This window comes from Oryzias latipes, chromosome 12 (assembly GCF_053564925.1).
Source record: "Oryzias latipes strain Hd-rR chromosome 12, Olatipes_Hd-rR_3.1".
NCBI classification, from domain to species: Eukaryota; Metazoa; Chordata; class Actinopteri; order Beloniformes; family Adrianichthyidae; genus Oryzias; species Oryzias latipes.
In genome coordinates, this window is record NC_136248.1 from 2,042,462 (window position 1) to 2,061,230 (window position 18,769).

Here is an 18,769-nt window from a genome sequence, read left to right on the forward strand (position 1 = left end):
ATCATATCCGCTGTTTAAAAAAAAAAAAAAAAGTAGTGTTCATGGCGTCCGAATTGCTTTTAAAATCCACGGCACTACATAATGCCACGCTGTATAGTATTTTAGTAGATAGGGCGGGAATCCGGACACAGCAGCAGACTCACCCTCATATCCGTGAGCTCCGCCCCCGTCCTGTCGGCGTACAGCATCACTCTTGGGTGAGCCGAGAACTCGCACCATCTCCATGGCGACTTGGCATTGAAGTACAAGTTGCTGTCCTCCACTCGGACCTTCTGGAAGCTGGAGAACAGGCTTCAGCTTCTCCTGTGTGCCCCCCCCGATTGCTCAGCAGAACTTACCCTTTGCCGACAGTCCACAGCTCAGCAGCTCCACTCTCACCTGCGACCAGAACTTCACCTAAAACATGGGGGCTGAAGACACAGACAGAGTGGAACCTGGACTCGTGTTTGGTTCTTCTGCGTCCCCTGAGGCCAATCCGACCACTGACCTGACATTAACGCAGGTGGAGACCTCGCGGGTGTTGATCACCTGCAGCAACCGTGGCTCGCTCCATTCGCTGAACCTCCAGACTCCACAGAGGTGATCCGAGCGCACGCCCACGCAACCTGCAGACAGCAGACACGCCCAGGTGAGCGGCGTGCTGGCGGGCCCCAGAAGGCGATGCTCTCCGTGCTCTCACAGTCGCTGAAGAGGGACGTGCAGCTGATCTGTCTGATGGGGGCTTTGAGCTGGAAGCTCAGGGGCTTCCTGCTGCCGGCGTCCACACAGACTGAGCTCCCAGGCTGGAACTGCAGCGCCACTCCGTGGAAGTCTGAGGTACTGCGTTAAGAGGCAGCATGAGATGGAAAAGTCCTAGAAGCGCTAATCATGCATCATGTTTGAGGGATACTGAGGCGGTCCAGTCCACGGCCTCCGGGGTACAGCAGGCAGCCGTGGCTCTGGGAGAATGGGACGAAGGCCAGAGCGCCGCCGATGGCTGCCTCAGAGAACAGCACGCCGTCCCTCTGGCCCGCCAGCTCCTCGTGCAGCAGGGAGCCCAGCAGCTGTGGAGGGATGTCGTGCACGACGTCCGACAGCAGGCTGCAGTACCGAGTGACCGTCCGGTTCTGATACGACCGCTGACATCTGAGGCCCGACGGTGGAAGCAAAAGCATCAGACCGCGGGTCGAGACGTCATAGCTCAGATGAAAGGTCCACTTACACGCCGGACTTCAGCAGGTCCAGGAAGTGCTTCGTCTTTGACATGTCGGCCGATTCCCACGGTTGTCTCTGCTCATCACACAAAAACCACCGTCACCACAGGGGTCACCACAGGGGTCACTGACAGGGACGCAAAGCGCACACTCACCCTTTTCCTCTTCGTCTCTGCAAAGTCGAAGCTTTCTCCCAGAAGGTTGCTCATGCAGCCAAAGGCATCATGGGAGTGATCAGTGAAGAAGTTCTGCATCTACACGCAAAGAGAGATCTGCTGAATCTGACGGGACTTTAGGAACAGAACACTGGAAGTGTAGCCTCCGGCTTTGGTTTCCCTCAGAGCAGAGAGAGGACCTGCTGAGTAACGCAGCAGAGCCAGCCTCACTTTGATCATAACCCTGCTTGGCTGATGCTCTGCCATCAAAGGGAACCATATGAGGCTGTCAGTGCATGAACTGCTGCTTCCTTACGTGTTCAGTGAAGTCTGCCGGCTCTGGAGGCGTCACAGATGGGAGAAAAGCTGGAACAGAGGACATTCACAGATAACACCACTGTATTCAATAAAACAGCCTCAAACATTTCACTTCCCTGTTTGAAAACGTGAAGGTTCTCCAGCCCCCTGATGATCAGCTGACTGCTCCAGTGATCCAGTGGATCAACTTCAGTAAACTTCTCATCCTAAGTTGTTATTTCAGTCCGTTTCTCCTGAGGTGAAACGTTCTAAAGGGTCTTTATCATGCAGAATCAACTTGTGGAGCTTTTCAGTGTTTTATAATCTTCATTCTTCACTATAAACAACCCAAAGTAGTATTTGGATCCATTCATGAATGTCTGAGTGTTCCTCTAAAAACCTGCTCTCTGAGCACCAGCCCCTCCCAAAACCAGTGCGTTCTCACACTGTGACATCACAAAGTGAGGAACCGCCCCTTTCAGGAAGAGTCTGCCCTGCCAGCCCCGCCTCCAGGCTAATAGACACGCCCACTCTCTCAGTGAAGCTAGCGGTGATCGGGTAGACGCTTTCCTTTCAATACACAATATGCACATCCATCTTTGGAAAAGTTTGAATGTTTTCGTAGGAGAAACGTAGACACTAGGATGATGTCATGAAATGGGCGGAGCCCACAAGGAGAGAAAGGCGGAGCCTCGGAGATCGAGTCATCTTACTTCCAGGTTGGAAAATGAGCTGAAAGTAACTTATATTTCATAAGAACTGTGTCAAAGGTAACAGATAGTCCTATGTGGACATTGTTGACTCTGAAAGGTTCTCAGGGAAAGGTAAAGGCTCTTTAAGCTGCTCTACAAGCTTAAAGCTTCTCTGTGTTTAACGTGTTCTTCCGACATTTTTTCATGATTGAGGACAAAATTAGTATTTCTTTATTTAAATTGTTGTAAATCAGGATAAATTCCATTTGATACAGAGCTTATTTGTTGAGCAACAAATGTGCTGGGCGTGGCCAAAGTCTCCATGCTCCGCCCCTTTCTGATCATCCACCTGCAGACCAACAGACCCATGAACGTCTTTGTTTTCCTGCTCTGAGCTGGAATCTGGATCAGAAATGGACTTCTGTGTAGCTACAGTACAGTTTTTTTTAACGGTAACGTTAGCTTGGATTCGTGAGGGGCTGTACGCCAGGGAAACGACAGCGTGCTTACTCTGCGCCAACAGTCCCGCCCACAACGCAGAGGTGAATTTCTAATGAACTCCTGCTGCTCTGAAGATTCAATGTCCTAGAAAACGACACAGGATTTTGGCTAAAAACAAAATCACCATTATCCAAAGACCAATGGGACTTGGAACGCCTTGATTTGTAGGATTCTCCAAAACTCCCCAGACGATTGTGAGATCAACCTGCTGTGCAACAGAGAGTTTTCTACAATCAGTGTCTCCTTATGCATGAATCTATGCCGCCGTACTCTTCCAGCGGAGAAGACAAACGGGTTTCAGTGGATAGAATCACATCAAATGCCTCGTCTCGTAGCAGAGGCTCAATCTCCTGCAGGAGAAAGCAGCTCACCGCTTCTGGGAGACAGGAGCGGGACGGGCACAGGCTCGGCGTGGAGCCACGTCTCCCCGCTGACCTGGTGTCTGGAGGTAAAGGACCAGCTGGAGCCAGGACCCGCCCCTTCCTGTAAACACACAGAAACAGCGAAGCTCAGGCGGTTTCTGCAAACCAGATATTTTTCTGCCAATCTGCAAAAAAGGTGTGATGGGCATCAAACGCTAGAGAGACGCTCACTCCACCACTGCGCTGATCAGACCTGCCTTACACCAGGATTCCAATTATTACCCTTTAGTTTCATTTACATTCATCAACATAAACATTCAGCCTGGATTTGCTGGACATGCAGCTCCTTCTAGTGTTTTGGTCGTTGAGGTAATTTTGCTGCAGATGGATCGTGATGATTCTTTGTTGCACATGATCCTGTCTCATTTTAAAAAGAGTCCCTGACCTTTTGTAGACCGTAAAAAAACAAAAACACATCTTTATATTTCAGTCTTTATCATGACAAAGAACCAATTATTTTCTATGTCGCATAATAACTAAGCGACATACACTAAGGTGCATTTATTGTGGAGTCCCGGAATCGAAGCCCCGTGTTTCGGGAATATGGATGATGATTGAGATGACACACCATGAGGCAGGCCGTTGCACCAAATGACCCACCTGAGGAATGACGCGCTCGTAACTGCCCCATCCGCCCGCGCAGGGCTTCTGCCTCGAATTCGGGGGTCCGTGGTTGTAAAACGAAGGGAAAAGTTTCAGAGGGAACCGATGATCCATTCGATCCCTTTTGATCTGCTGAAGTAACTTCCAGGCGTCCGGATTTGTGTCACGGCGGGTGATTCCCGGGAACACGTCCGCACATGTCTAACGGCTCGGCTACGCTGTTAGCTCCGCGGCGCGCGCCTGTTAGTCGGACAAAAGGAAAGCTGCGTCGGCGCGACCGCCGCGTGACAGGAATCCACTCGATCCCACGAACGCACGTCCAGACCGAGGTGAAAACACGGCGGCGTCCAAAGACACCACGGACAAACGCAGCTCTTCAAGAACCTCGATCAACACGTGTTCAAGCTCCGACTGTAACCGGAAGTCCAACTCAATAACAAAACAAGAACTTCCGCTACATTTGAAAAAAAAAAGTTTTTAATAATAGAAATAGACCTAGAATAAAGTTGGATGACCCCCTCCAAACAAATGACATTAATAGGTGTGAAAACGTTTTACAATAAAATATCACAACAAAGTTAATACAGAAACGTTCGACATAAATAACAACAACAATGGTCAAACATTATTTATTTATATATTATTATTATTATTATTATTATTATTATTATTATTATTATTATTATTATTATTATTATTATTATTATTAATTAAGTAAACAATTCAGTTTGATGGCAACAGTTTAAAAAACAACTTCAAAATAAGAGTTCAAACCGCAAACCAACCTATAAAACATTAAACTGTGAGGGGCAAAGGGAGAAAACTCACAGTGATATCATGCAAACTCTACCATCACAGCAAAATGTCTGACTTCATGTTTGTATCGGTTATAACTCAATTTAAAAGCACAGTATATATTTCCGCGGTGTTTTATTTTCCCGGGACCGGATGTAGCCGTCACACGTCCACCGATCAGCTGACTGCACAGATCGATCCGTCTGAGGAGCAGCGGCGTGAAGGATCCGGGCGAAGGCTTGTGGTTCTCCTGCAGTCTCTGCGTCTGAGGCCTCGTCGTTGGACTGCGGTCCCCGGTGAGTCTGAACGCTCCCCTCCGGAGGGTTTTGGTTTGGAGGCTAACCCGGAAGTCAGCGTACTGCAGTCTGGGTTAGCGTTAGCATGTCGCGCGGCTAGCCCTCCCTGAGTCCGTCTGGATGTCAGCCGCAGGATCGCGTCGGTTCGGGGTTAGGGTAGTCTTCCTCCGAGGATGAAGTCCGTGTCTGCTCTGGAGTCTGCCTGGAACTGATCAGGTTTGAAGGAAACTCCAAGGTGACGCGGTCAGTTCAGTGTTTTTCTCCGTGGGGACGGCCCGGGGTCGTGACTTACCGCATGCTAATCCTCGCGTGAATCGGTGCGGGGCCTTACGGACTCTGCGGGTTGACTGACAGCTGTGTTGAAGTGTTTGTGATGCGACATCTCAGTTTTTTCTCAGCTCAGTGCTGGTTTGCTTTGAAGAATTCAGATGTCTGCAGTGTTCCTCTACGGTGGCCGAGACGGTGCAAGACACGTTGACATACAACAACTACAAATCCCAGATGAACAAATACTGAAACACAACAACGAAAGGTTGACTGGGTTTCTGTAAGCATTCTGTTTTCCTGGAACCTGGCGTGTCATTGAACACATCTGCAGATTATGAAGGGAGGATGAGGATTGGTGTTGTGGTTTCTGCATGTTTGCAAAAAGCCACATTTCCAAGATCCAGAGATAAAAGTTAGTGTCCATTAACAATAGAGCTTCCAATTCCGAACACAGAAATAAACAAAATAACCCAATAGACCTAAAATTAAGCAAGTTATTCATATTTTACGTCTTGCTGATCGCCTTTGTATTGTGGCTAGAAAACAGTGGGGAAGGTTGGTAATCACAGGTAGACATCAAATGAAGGGTTGTTGGTCTTTTTCGATGCCACATCTTCCCTATCTGTGCTCTAAACACCATCATTTGTCACATGACATTGTAAAAGTGGTTCTGAAGTTTTTCATATTTTTAGAAGATTGTTCATTTAATGTGGTTACATGCTTCACGTCCTCAGAGTGCAGTTTATTATGGTGTCTGAAGGGCTAGAACCCATGACCGCTCCTCATTACACTCATTTACATTGTTCGTCATGATGTGACGTGTGGGATTCGGGTCTGCAACGGCGAACGTCGCGCGTTTCATCAAGTTTCCTCAATGTTTAGGGGGTTTTGGGGGCCTTATTTATCTTGCACCTTTCACAAAGCTGTGAATTGAACCAAAGTCATGAGGAAGCTGCCATTGGCTCACAAATGTCCGCGAAGTCCACTTTCCCTTTGTGTGAATCAAAATCAAAGTAAAAGCTATCCCAGTCATATTTTAACACGGAACATTTCAAATGTGGAAACCAAGTTCTTCAACGGTGAAGTGAACATGTGCACACGGCGTGCGCAGTGACACCCTCTGTGGTACCTAAAGACAAACGCCGGATGATCTTCAGTCTGTGGGTCACCTCAATGTGGTGGTCAGAGGTCAGAGGTCAGAGTTTTCCTACAGTCACACTCAGACCATTGAACATCATCACCAAAGCCCCCCCAAAAAGCGTTTTGAATCCTCCTTCTGTCCATTCAGACAAGCCGCCACGATGTCAGGAAACAACCTGGTCCTCCCCATTGTGCTGTGGAGCCGCACGGCCCCCACCCACTGCATCAGCAGCTTGCTGGTGATGGACGACTTCAGCACCATCGTCACCGGCTGCCACGACGGCCAGATCTGCCTGTGGGACATGACACCTGAGCTGCAGGTATGTCTTGGCTTTAGCCTTAGTGATTTTTTTTTTCTTCCTGACCTCTCACCCTGTTTTTTCTTGTTTTTCTTCAGATTTGTCCCAGGGCCATGCTGTTCGGCCACACGGCCTCCATCACCTGCCTGTCCAAAGCCAGCGCCAGCAGTGACAAACAGTACATCGTCAGTGCGTCAGAGAGTGGGTGGGTCGTGTTTGGATGATGGTTATTCTGCATTTTCCTCTTTTTATCTGGCGTATCTCAGTTTTACGTTAACTCCACCTTCAAAATGCATTAAAACATCTAAAAGCCAGACTCACTGCGATCTCAGATGTGAGTGGCGGGGCAGTCAAGGGCACAATAGCTGTGTTTCCATGACGAAAACTTTGAAATTCTAGAAATGTTGAACAAACACAACTTTGCAATGACACCGTTTCCATGAAATCCGAATTACGTGAATAAACACAAACCGACTCGCGCGATAAGTCATTTAGGAACACGGCAACGGATGTGAACAATGCTTTGATTGACAGCAGATACCTTCACATTTCTGCCACGGCACTAGCGCTCATCATCATCTATCAAAGAGGACGTCAGCATCTACTTCAGGTCGTGGGGCGGCGAGCTCCTTACACGTGGGAGGGGCTACGGTTGAAGCCATTTGGGTAAATGGTGGTTGGTGATTTTCCTGAGGAGCTGTGGATCCAGCAATTCCACATGAGGCACTCAACTTTGGATGAGCCGTGTGACGCTGTGGGACCTTTAGTGGCGCCTGCTGTCCAGCGCCCAAGATCGCCAGTTCCTACCAAGAAGGGCATCGTCATGCGGTTGTTGGTCACATGACTCAGATAATTTAAAAAGTGTAGTTTTGTAGTTTGTGTAGTTTAGCCAAACTTGTCAATTTTGATACGCCTGAGGAAACACCTCCTCTGAGCCCAAATGTGAGTTTTTCAGAAATTGTCGTCTTCCCATGAGGCGAATTTATTTTCCCAAAAACAATTTATGCAATTTCATAGTCGATGGAAACGGAGCTACTACTGTTTGAACTGGTTAAAGTCCCACTCCGATCATCGTTTGATGCCGTTTTTAGCCAAAATCCTGTGTCGTTTTCTAGGACCTAGTTTCTGCAGAGCAGCAGGGGTTCATCAGAAATTCACCTCTGAGTTGTGGGTGAAACTGTTGGCGCAGAGCAACCTCGCCCCCACTTACCATCACCCATAACTGAGAGATCTCTGTTAACACTCTCTCCTGCTAACTTACAGCCCCTCACAACCCCAAGCTAACATTAGCGGTGCAACAAAAACAGCAGCAACATCAGACCCGTCCATCCGTCCAGTTCTGATCCAGATTCCAGCTCAGATCAGGAAAACAGAGACGTTCATAGATCTGTTGGTCTGCAGGTGGCTGAGAAAGGGGCGGAGCTTGGAGCTTACAGCCCACTGACTGTGTTTCTACATCACAAATCTGATCTTTTTCTAACAGCATTTTTTCGTCTGCTCCTCATTCACGTTGATTTGAATAAAGAAATACTCAGAAATGCAAATTTAATCTTAATTGTCTGAATACATATTATTTTATCATCCAAGAACATTTTAAAAACACTAAAAACAGCATTTTCACTGGAGGGGGTCTTTTTACTTCCTTCAGCCTTTTATTATACAGACCAGGGGGGTCAAACTCATTTTCACTGAGGGCCACATCAGCATAGCGGCCATCGTCAAAGGGCCAGATATAACTTATACATGTAACTAAATGTAATGACGAATAAATGTAACTACTCCTTAATGTTAAATAACTTAATATTTCTTAATTATAACTTTTGCAGTGATAATTACAGTTGCATAGAAAACACAGCTTGTTGCTCTAGCATAAATCTTTTACATTTTTCCACTTCTTAAAACCCACATAACTCCATTAATGAAGGATCAAATTGTCCAAGTGAATAAAGAAAAATAACATAAAACTGAGCTGCAAAGAACATGTTTGACACGTGTAACATTTTACAATAAAGGCTGCACACAGCTTTGCATCCAACTGATGGTTTGATGACAACAGTTTGTCTGCAAACACACATAAGACCTGCAAACACTGAATAAATGCAACAGCAGCTACACATAAATATGTAATACAAATTAAAAACCTTTATGCTCCCTTGGGCCACGTTTGGCCTGCAGGCCTCGAGTTTGACACATGTGATACAGACGGTGTCTGAATCCTCATGGCTAACCCCTAAAACAGTGCATAGTGTGTGCGAGCCTGGATTTTAATGCTGCTTAAACACATGCCCACTACGTTTTCTTTCTTTAAAATGTCAAATATTCACAGTTCATTTCCCTCACGCGACTTGTTGCCTCCATTTTCATATGACAGATCGTTCAGACGGACTGCATTTGGTCCGGATTTGCTAATCTAATCAGCATCAATGCACACTAGTTTTTCTCAGAGACTTCTGGGTAATTTCCAGGGCACTCCAACAAAATAGAGAGCACCTATATGGTGCCCAAACCGGGAAATTTGGACACTAGATCTGAGCAACCAGTTTGGTGTGAAATGTCCTTTCTGTGGTAGATCTGCTGCTGACTGTAGTCCGCATGTTGCATCGCTCGCTTGTTTTCTTCTCTGTTTTTATGTTAAAACCGTGCAAACAGGATGCAAAGCCTTCATTCTTTTCTGTGCCGTCTGGTTTCCAGGGAGATGTGTCTGTGGGATGTCAATGACGGACGTTGCATCGAGTTCACCAAGCTGGCCTGTGCCCACACTGGCATTCAGGTAATGGCAGAACCCGCGGCTCGCACGGGTCCCACTAAACGGGCGTTCAGAGGCTGCAGCAGCCGCAGCAACGTCAGAACCACAGCAGCCGCCTGTCCTCATCAGACGTGAAGGTTTCTGTCCCGATGACTTAGGCCTTTTTGTCAGACGGTTGTTGTCTCTCTGTGGTTCTTTCAAATAGTTCAGATCAATGCTGCGAGCAGAGTTCTAACTAAAAGTCTGCTGAACGCAGCCTCTTCTTTTAAAACAGGTTTGCAGAGTCCGTCTCAAAGGGCTGCTGTTGGTTGTCATATGAACCAAAATGCTAAAAGCTAAACTAAAACTGATAAATAAATGTTTGTTTTTTGACAGTAAATGTAGTTTTTATGTCTAAGCCAAACCTGTTTTATTGTCTTTTATCCAGAACTAATGGTCATTCTCACCTGTTCTTGGCTTTTCTGTTGCAGTTTTATCAGTTCACCATTGGTACTGAGAAGGAGGGGCGCCTCCTTTGCAACGGCCATTACCCAGAAATCCTTGTTGTGGACGCCACGAGCCTGGAGGTCCTTTACTCACTGGTCTCCAAGATCTGCCCCGACTGGATCAGCTCCATGAGCATCATCAGATCTCATCGTACACAAGGTGGGACGGGGGGCGGAGGTTGCTTCGTTGGTCAATGGAAGGATGTGTGACCTTTTTTTTTTTTTTTTGGTACAAATGTTAAATGCTTTTGGAGAAACATTGTCCTCGACAAATCATACAGCTTTAAAGCTGTTTATTCTCAGTATTGACCCCCTTTCACCCTCTGCCTCCGGTAAACTGCTGCTTTTGGAATTTCAGTGTGTCTGAAATCAGCTGGGAAGAAATCAAATCAAATCAAACTTTTTGTGTTGCACTTTTACAATGCAAGCTATTCAAAGTTCTTTACATAAAAACATAATCAAATTTAAAAGCAAAAGGACCAGACAAACAAATATTTCAGTTAAAACCCACACAATGCCGACCCCCCCCCCCACACACACACACCAACCTAAGAAAAAATGCTAAAATGATGCGATGTAGAAATCTGGCTTTGTACTGAAGTGGGGACACGATATTTGGGGACATGTCCACATCAGTGACCCCCCCCACACACACAAGTCAACAGAATGCACAACCATGGGACCCCCCAGATCTGAGTTTAGGAGCCGGACCCGGGAGATCCCACTGACCCCACTGACACCGTTTACTGAGAAGAGTCACCACCGATGAGGAGGATCCCTCTGAGGAAAACACTGGAGTTACAATAAGATGGAAAACCAATACAGTTAAAATTAAAATACATAAATAACCACAAAAGTACATAAATAAACCTTAAATGACAGATATAAAATGCTAAATGTGAATAAAGACATTAAATAAATAAGATTTTGATTTATTTCAAGCAATCAACAAAGACGTACAGTGGTGGACAAAATAATTGGTACCCATCTGTTAAAGAAAGAAAGTCCACAATGTTCACTGAAATGACTTGAAATGTTCAAAAGTAACAAATTAAAATTTATAGAAAAAATTTAAATAATCAAAATCAGCCATTACTTTTGGGTTGTTGATTAACAGAATTATTTAAAAAAAAACAACTAATGAAATAGGGCTAAAATGATGGTTCCCATAACTAAATATTTTGTTGCACAACCTTTTGAGGCAATCACTGCAATGAAACGGTTTCTGTATTTGTCAATGAGCCTTCTGCACCTGTCCACAGGTATTTTGGCCCCCTCCTCATGAGCAAACTGCTCCAGTTGTCTCAGGTGTGATGAGTGTCTTCTCCAAATGGCATGTTTCAGCTCCTTCCACTGATGTTCAATGGGATTCAGATCTGGGCTCATAGAAGGCCACTTCAGAATCGTCCAACGCTTTTCTCTGAGCCATTCTTGGGGTTTTTTGGCTGTGTGTTTTGGATGGTTGTCCTGTTGGAAGACCCATGACCCAAGACTGAGACCAAGCTTTCTGACACTAGGCAGCACATTTCTACCCAGAATGCCTTGATAATCTGGAGATTTCATTTGACCTTCACAACTTCCAGACCCCCTGTTCCAGATGCAGCAGAGCAGCCCCAAAACAGAACTGAGCCTCCTCCATGTTTCACAGTAGGGACAGTGTTCTTTTGGTTGGGTGCTTCATTTTTGAGTCTACCAACATGGAGCTGATGTTTCTTACCAAAAAGCTCCAGTTAGGTCTCATCTGTCCAAAGGACATTTTCCCAGAATGCATTTTGGTAAATTCCAGTCTGGCTTTTTGATGATTTCCTTTCAACAGTGGTGTCCTCCTTGGTCGTCTCCCATGAAGTCCACTCTGGCTCAAACAACCATGAATGGTGCGATCTGACACCGATGTACCTTGATCTAGGAGTTCACCTTTAATGTCTTTGGAGGTTGTTCTGGGCTCTTTGGATACAGTTCCAACTATCCGTCTCCTCCATTTGTCATCAATGTTCCTCTTCCATCGTCCAGGGAGGTTGGCTACTGTCCTGTGGGTCTTAAACTTCTGAATAATATGTGTCACTGTCATCACAGGATCTTCAAGCTGCTTAGAGATGGTTTTATAGCCTTTTTACCTTTACCATGTTTGTCTATATTTTTGTTTCTAATGTCCTGGTACAATTCTCTCCTCGGCTTTCTATTGTCCATGTTCAGTGTGGTTCACACCTTTTCACCAAACAGCAACGTGACTATTTGTCTCCCTTTAAATAAGCAGACTGACTGATTATGGGTTTGAAAACAGCTGTGATGTCAATGAAAGGACATACCTGAGTTCATCATGACCCCCTGGGCAATTAGTTCTCAGTCTTTTATGGAGGTACCATCATTTTTGTCCAACCCTATTTCACTAGTTTGTTTTTTAAAATAATTCTGTTAATCAAAAACTCAAAAGTAATGGTTGATTTTGATCATTTAATTATCAATAGATTTTAATTTATTGATACTTTTGAACATTTCAAGTCATTTCAGTGAACATTGTGGACTTTCTTTCTTTAACTGAGGGGTACCAACTATTTTGTCCCACATGGTATCAAACTTAGGATGATTAGACATAAAATTAAATATTTCTTGAAAGGGAGTGGAAGGAAGCGAACTTATAGAATCCCACCCCTGTTCTACCGTAAACATTTTATTACATGATTTGTCATTATCTGGTTCATAACTTTTATCAGAATTAAGAAATCTTAGGTATCAATTAAAAAATAAATAAATATATACACACACATTTCAAATGTGCTGCTGCGTCTTGGCTAGGACGCTCTTGCAAAACAGATTTTTAATCTCAATGAGATTTTTTCTTGGTTAAATAAAGGTTGGGGGGAAAAATCAAATTAGTTAAAGGAGATCATAAATAGTTGAAATATCAAATGAGTTCCTAAATTTCAACTAAACGCTAGATTAAAAGGCAGGTCTTGAGCCTTCCTTTAAAAACATGAACCGTCTCTGCGGCCCTGAGGCTTCTGGGAGGCTGTTCCATAGAAACTGAATAAACCCTCGCCGTATGTTTCAGTTCGGAAAAGTTCTAAAAGACGAATCCAATCAAGACATAAACACGGCAAAAAAAGAAAGAGAAGCTCCTGCGAACGCAGGACGCTGTACACCATCAACCTCCTGCTGCATCTTTCAAAGTGCTCTGTGGAGTGTTGGCGTGTGGAGTGTTGGCGTGTGGCGTGGAGCCTCATGTTGTCCTGCACGTGTCTCTGCAGAGGACACCGTGGTGGCCGTGTCGGTGACCGGCATTCTGAAGGTCTGGATCATAACGGCAGAGGTCAGCAAGATGCAGGTACGCCCCCAGAAATGAGTTATTACGCCTGTGAAGAGACGTGATGGCCGTAACGGGAGAGTGGATCCGCTTCACCCTTGTGCCATCTTGTGGGGTCCAGATGACCCCATTCCCAATGTTAACGTGCCCGAGTTAAGATCTTGTGCATGATGTGTGTTTGCTCAGGACCTGGACCCGGTGTTTGAAGAGGAGTCCAAACCCATCCACTGTCAGGGCTGCCAGAGCATCTCCTTCTGCAGCTTCACGCAGAGCAGTCTGCTGGTCGTCTGCTCCAAATACTGGAGGGTGAGAGCTTTGAAACATCTGCTGACCTCTCCAGGGCTGCAGTTGTGCATCACTGTGTGTGTGTGTGTGTGTGCGCGCACATCAGGTGTTCGATGCAGGAGACTACTCGCTGCTCTGCTCGGTGGCCAGCGAAAACGACCAGTCCTGGACGGGTGGAGAGTTCGTTGCAGCCGACAGAGTCATCATCTGGACTGAGGACGGCTGCAGCTGCATCTACAAGCTGCCAGCCAGGTGACCTGCTGCTCCCCTCACGGCCTCTGAGTAGCAGGCGTTTGTTGGTCGCGATAAGAAGTGCGGCCCGAAAACCACAATTCTAGCAAGTTTAGGAAGTTCCAGCCAAATGTTTTACCTCCATCGGTTAAAGTCTCACTTCCATCATCCACTGATCTGCTTCCAAAGCGTCCCCAGTCGTCTTTTTATGATGATGAGGCTGTTTTTAGTCTTAAAGTCTTGAACCCTGTGTTGTTTTCTGGGACATAGTTTCTGCAGAGCAGCAGGAGTTCGTCAGAAATTCATGTCCGAGTTGTTAGCGGGTCTTAAGCCTCGACTCATTTCCCATCATCCCTTTATTTACACTAGATGGATCCAGATTCCAGCTCCCCGCCCAGCGTATTTTCTACGTAACAAATACGATCTCTTATCAGACGGCGTTTTTTCACCTGCTCCTGATTCCCAGTGATTTGAATAAAGAAATACTCGGAAAATCCATTTTCAGCTTAATTTTCTCTATCTACGTCCTCATTCATTAGAAAATACTAGAAGAAGATGTTGGAAACGGCAACAACAGGATTTTCATGGGAGTGGGTCTTTACCCCCTTCTTGATTAAAAAACGTAACTTTTTTAAAGATGTGATATTTTATTCTGCATTTAAAGCAGCGACAGAACATTTTCCCCTCAGGGATCCAAGCAAGTCTGAACAACTTCCTGAAGGAACCGTCAAATTTTAAACTTTAAAAAATTTGGCAAATTTGCAACAACAAAAAAACCTGGAAAAATGTGTTGTTTTTATTTTTTTACCCCCCCCCCCCCCCCCACACACACACACACACACCTTCTAATCGTGGCATCTCTTGTGTCCTCAGCTGTTTGTCCGCCAGCGAACATTTCCGCCGCGATATCGGGAAAACCAAAGAGGGTTCGATCCCGCCGCTCATCTACAAGATCGCAGAGCGTGCAGACAAGCAGGTCAGGCCTCTTCTGTAGATCTGATGAGACTCTAAATACTGTCTTTATGTCCTTTTTGACAAAGAATCTAAACATTTAAATGTTTCCTCTTTTGTACTGAAGAACAGCAAAGCTTTCATCACAATTTAGCTGCTAGAGAGATTTTTTCTTTTTCATAAGATTGGAACAAACATGGTCATAATAATATAGAGCTGTTCTCTTTTTGGTGTTTTGGAGCATTTCTCAGGTTTTCTCACATCGGTACTCAGTGTCAAAGCAAAAACAGACCAATAGTTGGTTTATATCCTATCCGTCAGATCCTTCAGGAAGAGCTGGAATCCAGCCTGCAGCTGCTTTTTCGTTTTCCGTCTGTCTGTTTTTTTTTGGTTGCCTCAGTCAGAAAGGGGCAGAGCTTCTATCTTTAGTTAGGAACTCAGAGTTTAGCTTCGTTTTTATTTTGTTTGGAACATTTCTAACGTAGCCAAAGGTTTTACTCAGCCGCAGATGATGCATCAACAATTATTTGGAAATTTAGACACTTTACCCAAAGAAAAAACAAAAACAAACTCTTTTTATTCTACCAAAAAAATCCCCAGCTCTTCATACGTAAAGATAATTTTAAATAATACTAAATAATAATAAAACAATGATCCCTTTTTTAACCCTTGTGCTATCTTAGGCACTTTAACGTTGGGAGTTGGGTCATCTAGACCCACTAGACAGTGCTCTGAACCTTTTTTCTTCAATGATTTGTGATCTTCACTGGTGTCCATGGATTACATGAAATCTTTCCACCTTTATCCACCTTTGTCATGGTAGGGAGAACACGTCAAAGTAAGGGTGGGGGTCATCTTGACCCCATAAGATAGCACAAGGGTTAAAGAAGCTTTACAGAAGCTCAGTGAGGTAGATGCTGAAGTAAATTTTCCTAAATGTCTGCCTCTGCAAAGCCAAACAGACAATCAAACGGCAAAGTTTTCTGAAGGTGGAAAGCAGTGGCGGTTCTACACTGAGTAACCCCCCCCCCCCCCCCCCACACACACACACACACATACACACACACACACACACACACACACACATACAAATTGATGACATCCTCTTGTGTTCCCTATTTTTATTCACCCATTTTACAAAAAAAGGCCTGAATTTTATGAACTGGAATTACAGGGGGGGTCAAACTCAGTCACACTGGGGGCCTAAATCAAAAACACGCTTTAGGTTGAGGGCTGAACAAGATAAACATTTACTGATCACACTAAAGCTAAACTTTTAAACCTTTTAACTGAACTTTTTGGACATAAATATGAAACAGAACAAAACAAAGTCTGGAAATATTAATGATTAGAAATAAATCAAATCATTCCGTTTTCTTTGCTTTTTTGTCATTTTTTTAAACGGCTGGACTCCTGGTCGCATTTTTAGCAACAAGTTCATGTCTGTGTGTGTATTTGAGAAACGGATCAGAGGGATTTGATTTTTTTTAAATACCTGTTATTGTGAATATCATTTTTAGGTCATAAAACATTAAAAACTAAATCATAGAATTCATCCGTTGGATTACTCCAAAAATATTTGACATTTTTCAACAGTAAAAATTCTCCAAAAACCTCAATACTTTCATAAACAAAGGATCTATAGTTTATCTCTGATGTCATAAAGTGCAGCTGTTTTCCTGCATTACCTGCTGCCTTTATGTCAAATACTGACACCAACTAAACCACAGTCAAAGAATACATTGATGGAAAATAAAGACAGGTCATCAAAATGTCTACAGTAGTTGATAAAGAATAACATTATTAGCATGAGCTGAGGAATTTAAAGGCATGCGGTGATCCTGGTGTTGCGCAATCGCGGCTGCGCTCCCCGCTGCCTGCGCCTTGACTCCTCCCCTTTCCTTCCCACACATTTGCGGCTCCTTCTCAAAGACAGCAGCGCCTGCAGCTGCAGGGTCGCCAATTTGCAGGTTTCAGGCCGTTACACTAAAAAAAACGATAGTGGTGTAGATTTCTTTGTTTTTTTTTTACAAGCACTGAGCTGCCACCCCCCTTTAAATTTGTGCCCAGGGCAATTGCCCGTATGACCCGTGGCTAAAACTTCTACTGGTGGAAAATATGCCTGAAAGAAGAAGAAGAGTATTTCTGTTGTCTTCCATTTTTCATTGGCAGTTTAAATGTGAAGCAGAGAAATCTGATCTCCACTCATATCCCAAAATAAAAAGATAATAATTGAGCTCTGGAGATTCCCCGCTGTCGCGTTTCTGACATTTGTTATCGAGTTATAAACCACGTTATGATTTCGTGAACAGCCGAGTCGGACCTGAGATGTAAAACGTAAAGCGTCAGGAGTGCAGATCGGCACAAGCTTTGGCAGCAAAGGATTGTGGGACAACACAGGCTAATGTTAGCGCACGCGAGCTGCACAGGTGGAGCCGGAGTTCACGGCAGCGAACGCCGTAAAATATCTGAACGTGAACCAAGACGTCGGTTCAAATCTTAGCAGCTCCGTAATCACCGGTGATCACCTCCTGAAACTTTAAGCTCTTTTAACTCCTCCCTTCCTGTTAGAAAATGACTGTTGCCATAGAAACGGAACTGGTGTTGAGGCTCAGTGGTTGTCTGGCTGCAGCTTTCTCCTCAGTTGTTGACCTGCGCAGTCCCGGCTGCAGCCGCAGACGTGCAGCCGGGACTGCGCAGGTCAACCCCTCTTTTGCTTTTTTCGTTCTTGATCTCCCTGTGTCGTTTTTTTTGTGTGTCGACATTTGTGTATCTACGATCGTGTTTATGATTTCTTGTCTTGTGTGTATTAAATTGTTTTATCTGCCTTTTTTGTTATGCCTGCTGTTTGCCACGCCCCCCTCCCCCCATGCCCTCCTCGCTTCTCTCAGACGGAAGAAGAGGGAGGTGAGGAGGCGGTGGAGGTGATTTGCCTCCCTGCCGGCGGGTACGACTTGGAGCTCTACACCCCAGAGCAGCTATACCAACACCGGCCTCTAGAGGCTCCCGTAAGCCCCGCAAAAACTGCTCTGAAAGCCCCAGGCAGGAAGAGGAAGCGTGTCTCCATCCTGGATGAGCTGCACAAACGAACCGGCCTGATCTTTAGTCTGGAATGATCTGCAGCTCCACAGCAGAAAGCAGTGAAACCGAGTGGGATTCTGAAGGACCAAACGTTCAGCACTCCCGCGTCTCCATCCAGTGCCCTGCATTGAAGTAACTCTGTGAATCGGCACGGGCGCATGGAGTCTGCAGCAGAGCATCACGTGACTCCTGCAGATGAAAGTTCAGATGGATTCATGGTCATTCCCAAAAACCCTGAAGCTTTTTCCTGAAAAGGGTCTTCCTGCTGCTGCTGACTGCACGGCCCCAGTCCGGTGTCGCCTCAATGTTCTGAGACCTTCAGACCCATCGCACCTCATTTGGTCCTATAGTCAGTTTTATATTTTCTGATTCTACTCAGACCACAGACATTACTCACCAACAGTCAGACTTCAAATCTTTAGAAAATCGGCAGCAGGACGTGCAGAACTGGCGTTGTGGTCCTTATTTCAGCTGGGCTCAGATCAGTTCCCCTGCAGCTCATCCAGACGAGAGGAGCAAAGTGTGAAAAGCCGGCATCAACTCAGCGGCTCACACTCCCATCATCCCTCTGCAGCGCCAACAGAGGCGGCTTCACGTCGCTCACGGTTCCTCTACAGAAATCCTGCAGAAAGGGACCTGCGCAGCATCACAGCCGCTCAGATGAGAGCAGCAGAACACTGCAGACATCTGGGTTTTTAATGCTGAAATGATTGTGGAATATCATCCAAAGGTTTTGATTTTTTTAGAACATATTGTTTTTCTGAACAAATCTCCAATTTTAGAAGACAGAAAACATGTTAAAGTCCCACTCCAATCATCTTTGATATGTTTCCAAAGCGTCTCCAGTGGTCTTTTCATTAGGATGATGCTGTTTTTTTTTGCCAAAATCCAAAAGCCTGTGTCGTTTTCTAGGACATAGTTTCTGCAGAGCGGCAGGAGTTCTTCAGAATTCCACCTCTGAGTTTAAGGTGGCGCAGAGTAAGCCTGCCCTTCCTTCCCGTGATCCATCCGATTACACGTTCTCCAGCT

The 18,769-nt window shown here is 45.3% G+C and overlaps 2 protein-coding genes across 8 annotated transcripts in view; one reads left to right on the forward strand and one right to left on the reverse strand.

Annotated features, from left to right (window-relative positions):
* Positions 1 to 4,290, reverse strand: part of LOC101162619 (cyclin-I) — a 31,200-nt gene extending 26,910 nt beyond the window's left edge. For 2 of the 3 annotated variants that reach the window (XM_023960920.2, XM_078955571.1), the window contains exons 1-10: positions 3,861 to 4,290; positions 3,210 to 3,321; positions 1,665 to 1,714; positions 1,349 to 1,447; positions 1,202 to 1,269; positions 890 to 1,125; positions 680 to 811; positions 488 to 605; positions 339 to 410; positions 144 to 279 (exon numbers count right to left, since the gene is read on the reverse strand). In XM_023960920.2, coding sequence (XP_023816688.1) covers positions 144 to 279; positions 339 to 410; positions 488 to 605; positions 680 to 811; positions 890 to 1,125; positions 1,202 to 1,269; positions 1,349 to 1,447; positions 1,665 to 1,714; positions 3,210 to 3,321; positions 3,861 to 3,977 — 1,140 coding nt within the window. In that variant the 5' untranslated portion in view covers positions 3,978 to 4,290. The remainder of the gene's footprint in view (positions 1 to 143; positions 280 to 338; positions 411 to 487; positions 606 to 679; positions 812 to 889; positions 1,126 to 1,201; positions 1,270 to 1,348; positions 1,448 to 1,664; positions 1,715 to 3,209; positions 3,322 to 3,860) is intronic. The other variant, XM_078955570.1, reaches the window with a different exon arrangement.
* Positions 4,291 to 4,803: 513 nt separating this feature from the next.
* wdr7 (WD repeat domain 7) overlaps positions 4,804 to 18,769 on the forward strand; it is a 104,008-nt gene continuing 90,042 nt past the window's right edge. For 2 of the 5 annotated variants that reach the window (XM_023961066.2, XM_023961069.2), the window contains exons 1-10: positions 4,804 to 4,954; positions 6,510 to 6,681; positions 6,759 to 6,865; positions 9,352 to 9,430; positions 9,877 to 10,051; positions 13,137 to 13,213; positions 13,379 to 13,498; positions 13,584 to 13,729; positions 14,582 to 14,684; positions 17,551 to 17,667. In XM_023961066.2, coding sequence (XP_023816834.1) covers positions 6,523 to 6,681; positions 6,759 to 6,865; positions 9,352 to 9,430; positions 9,877 to 10,051; positions 13,137 to 13,213; positions 13,379 to 13,498; positions 13,584 to 13,729; positions 14,582 to 14,684; positions 17,551 to 17,667 — 1,083 coding nt within the window. In that variant the 5' untranslated portion in view covers positions 4,804 to 4,954; positions 6,510 to 6,522. Of the gene's footprint in view, positions 4,955 to 6,284; positions 6,417 to 6,509; positions 6,682 to 6,758; positions 6,866 to 9,351; positions 9,431 to 9,876; positions 10,052 to 13,136; positions 13,214 to 13,378; positions 13,499 to 13,583; positions 13,730 to 14,581; positions 14,685 to 17,550; positions 17,668 to 18,769 lie in introns of those variants that run through there. The other 3 variants (XM_023961068.2, XM_023961071.2, XM_023961067.2) reach the window with 2 other exon arrangements.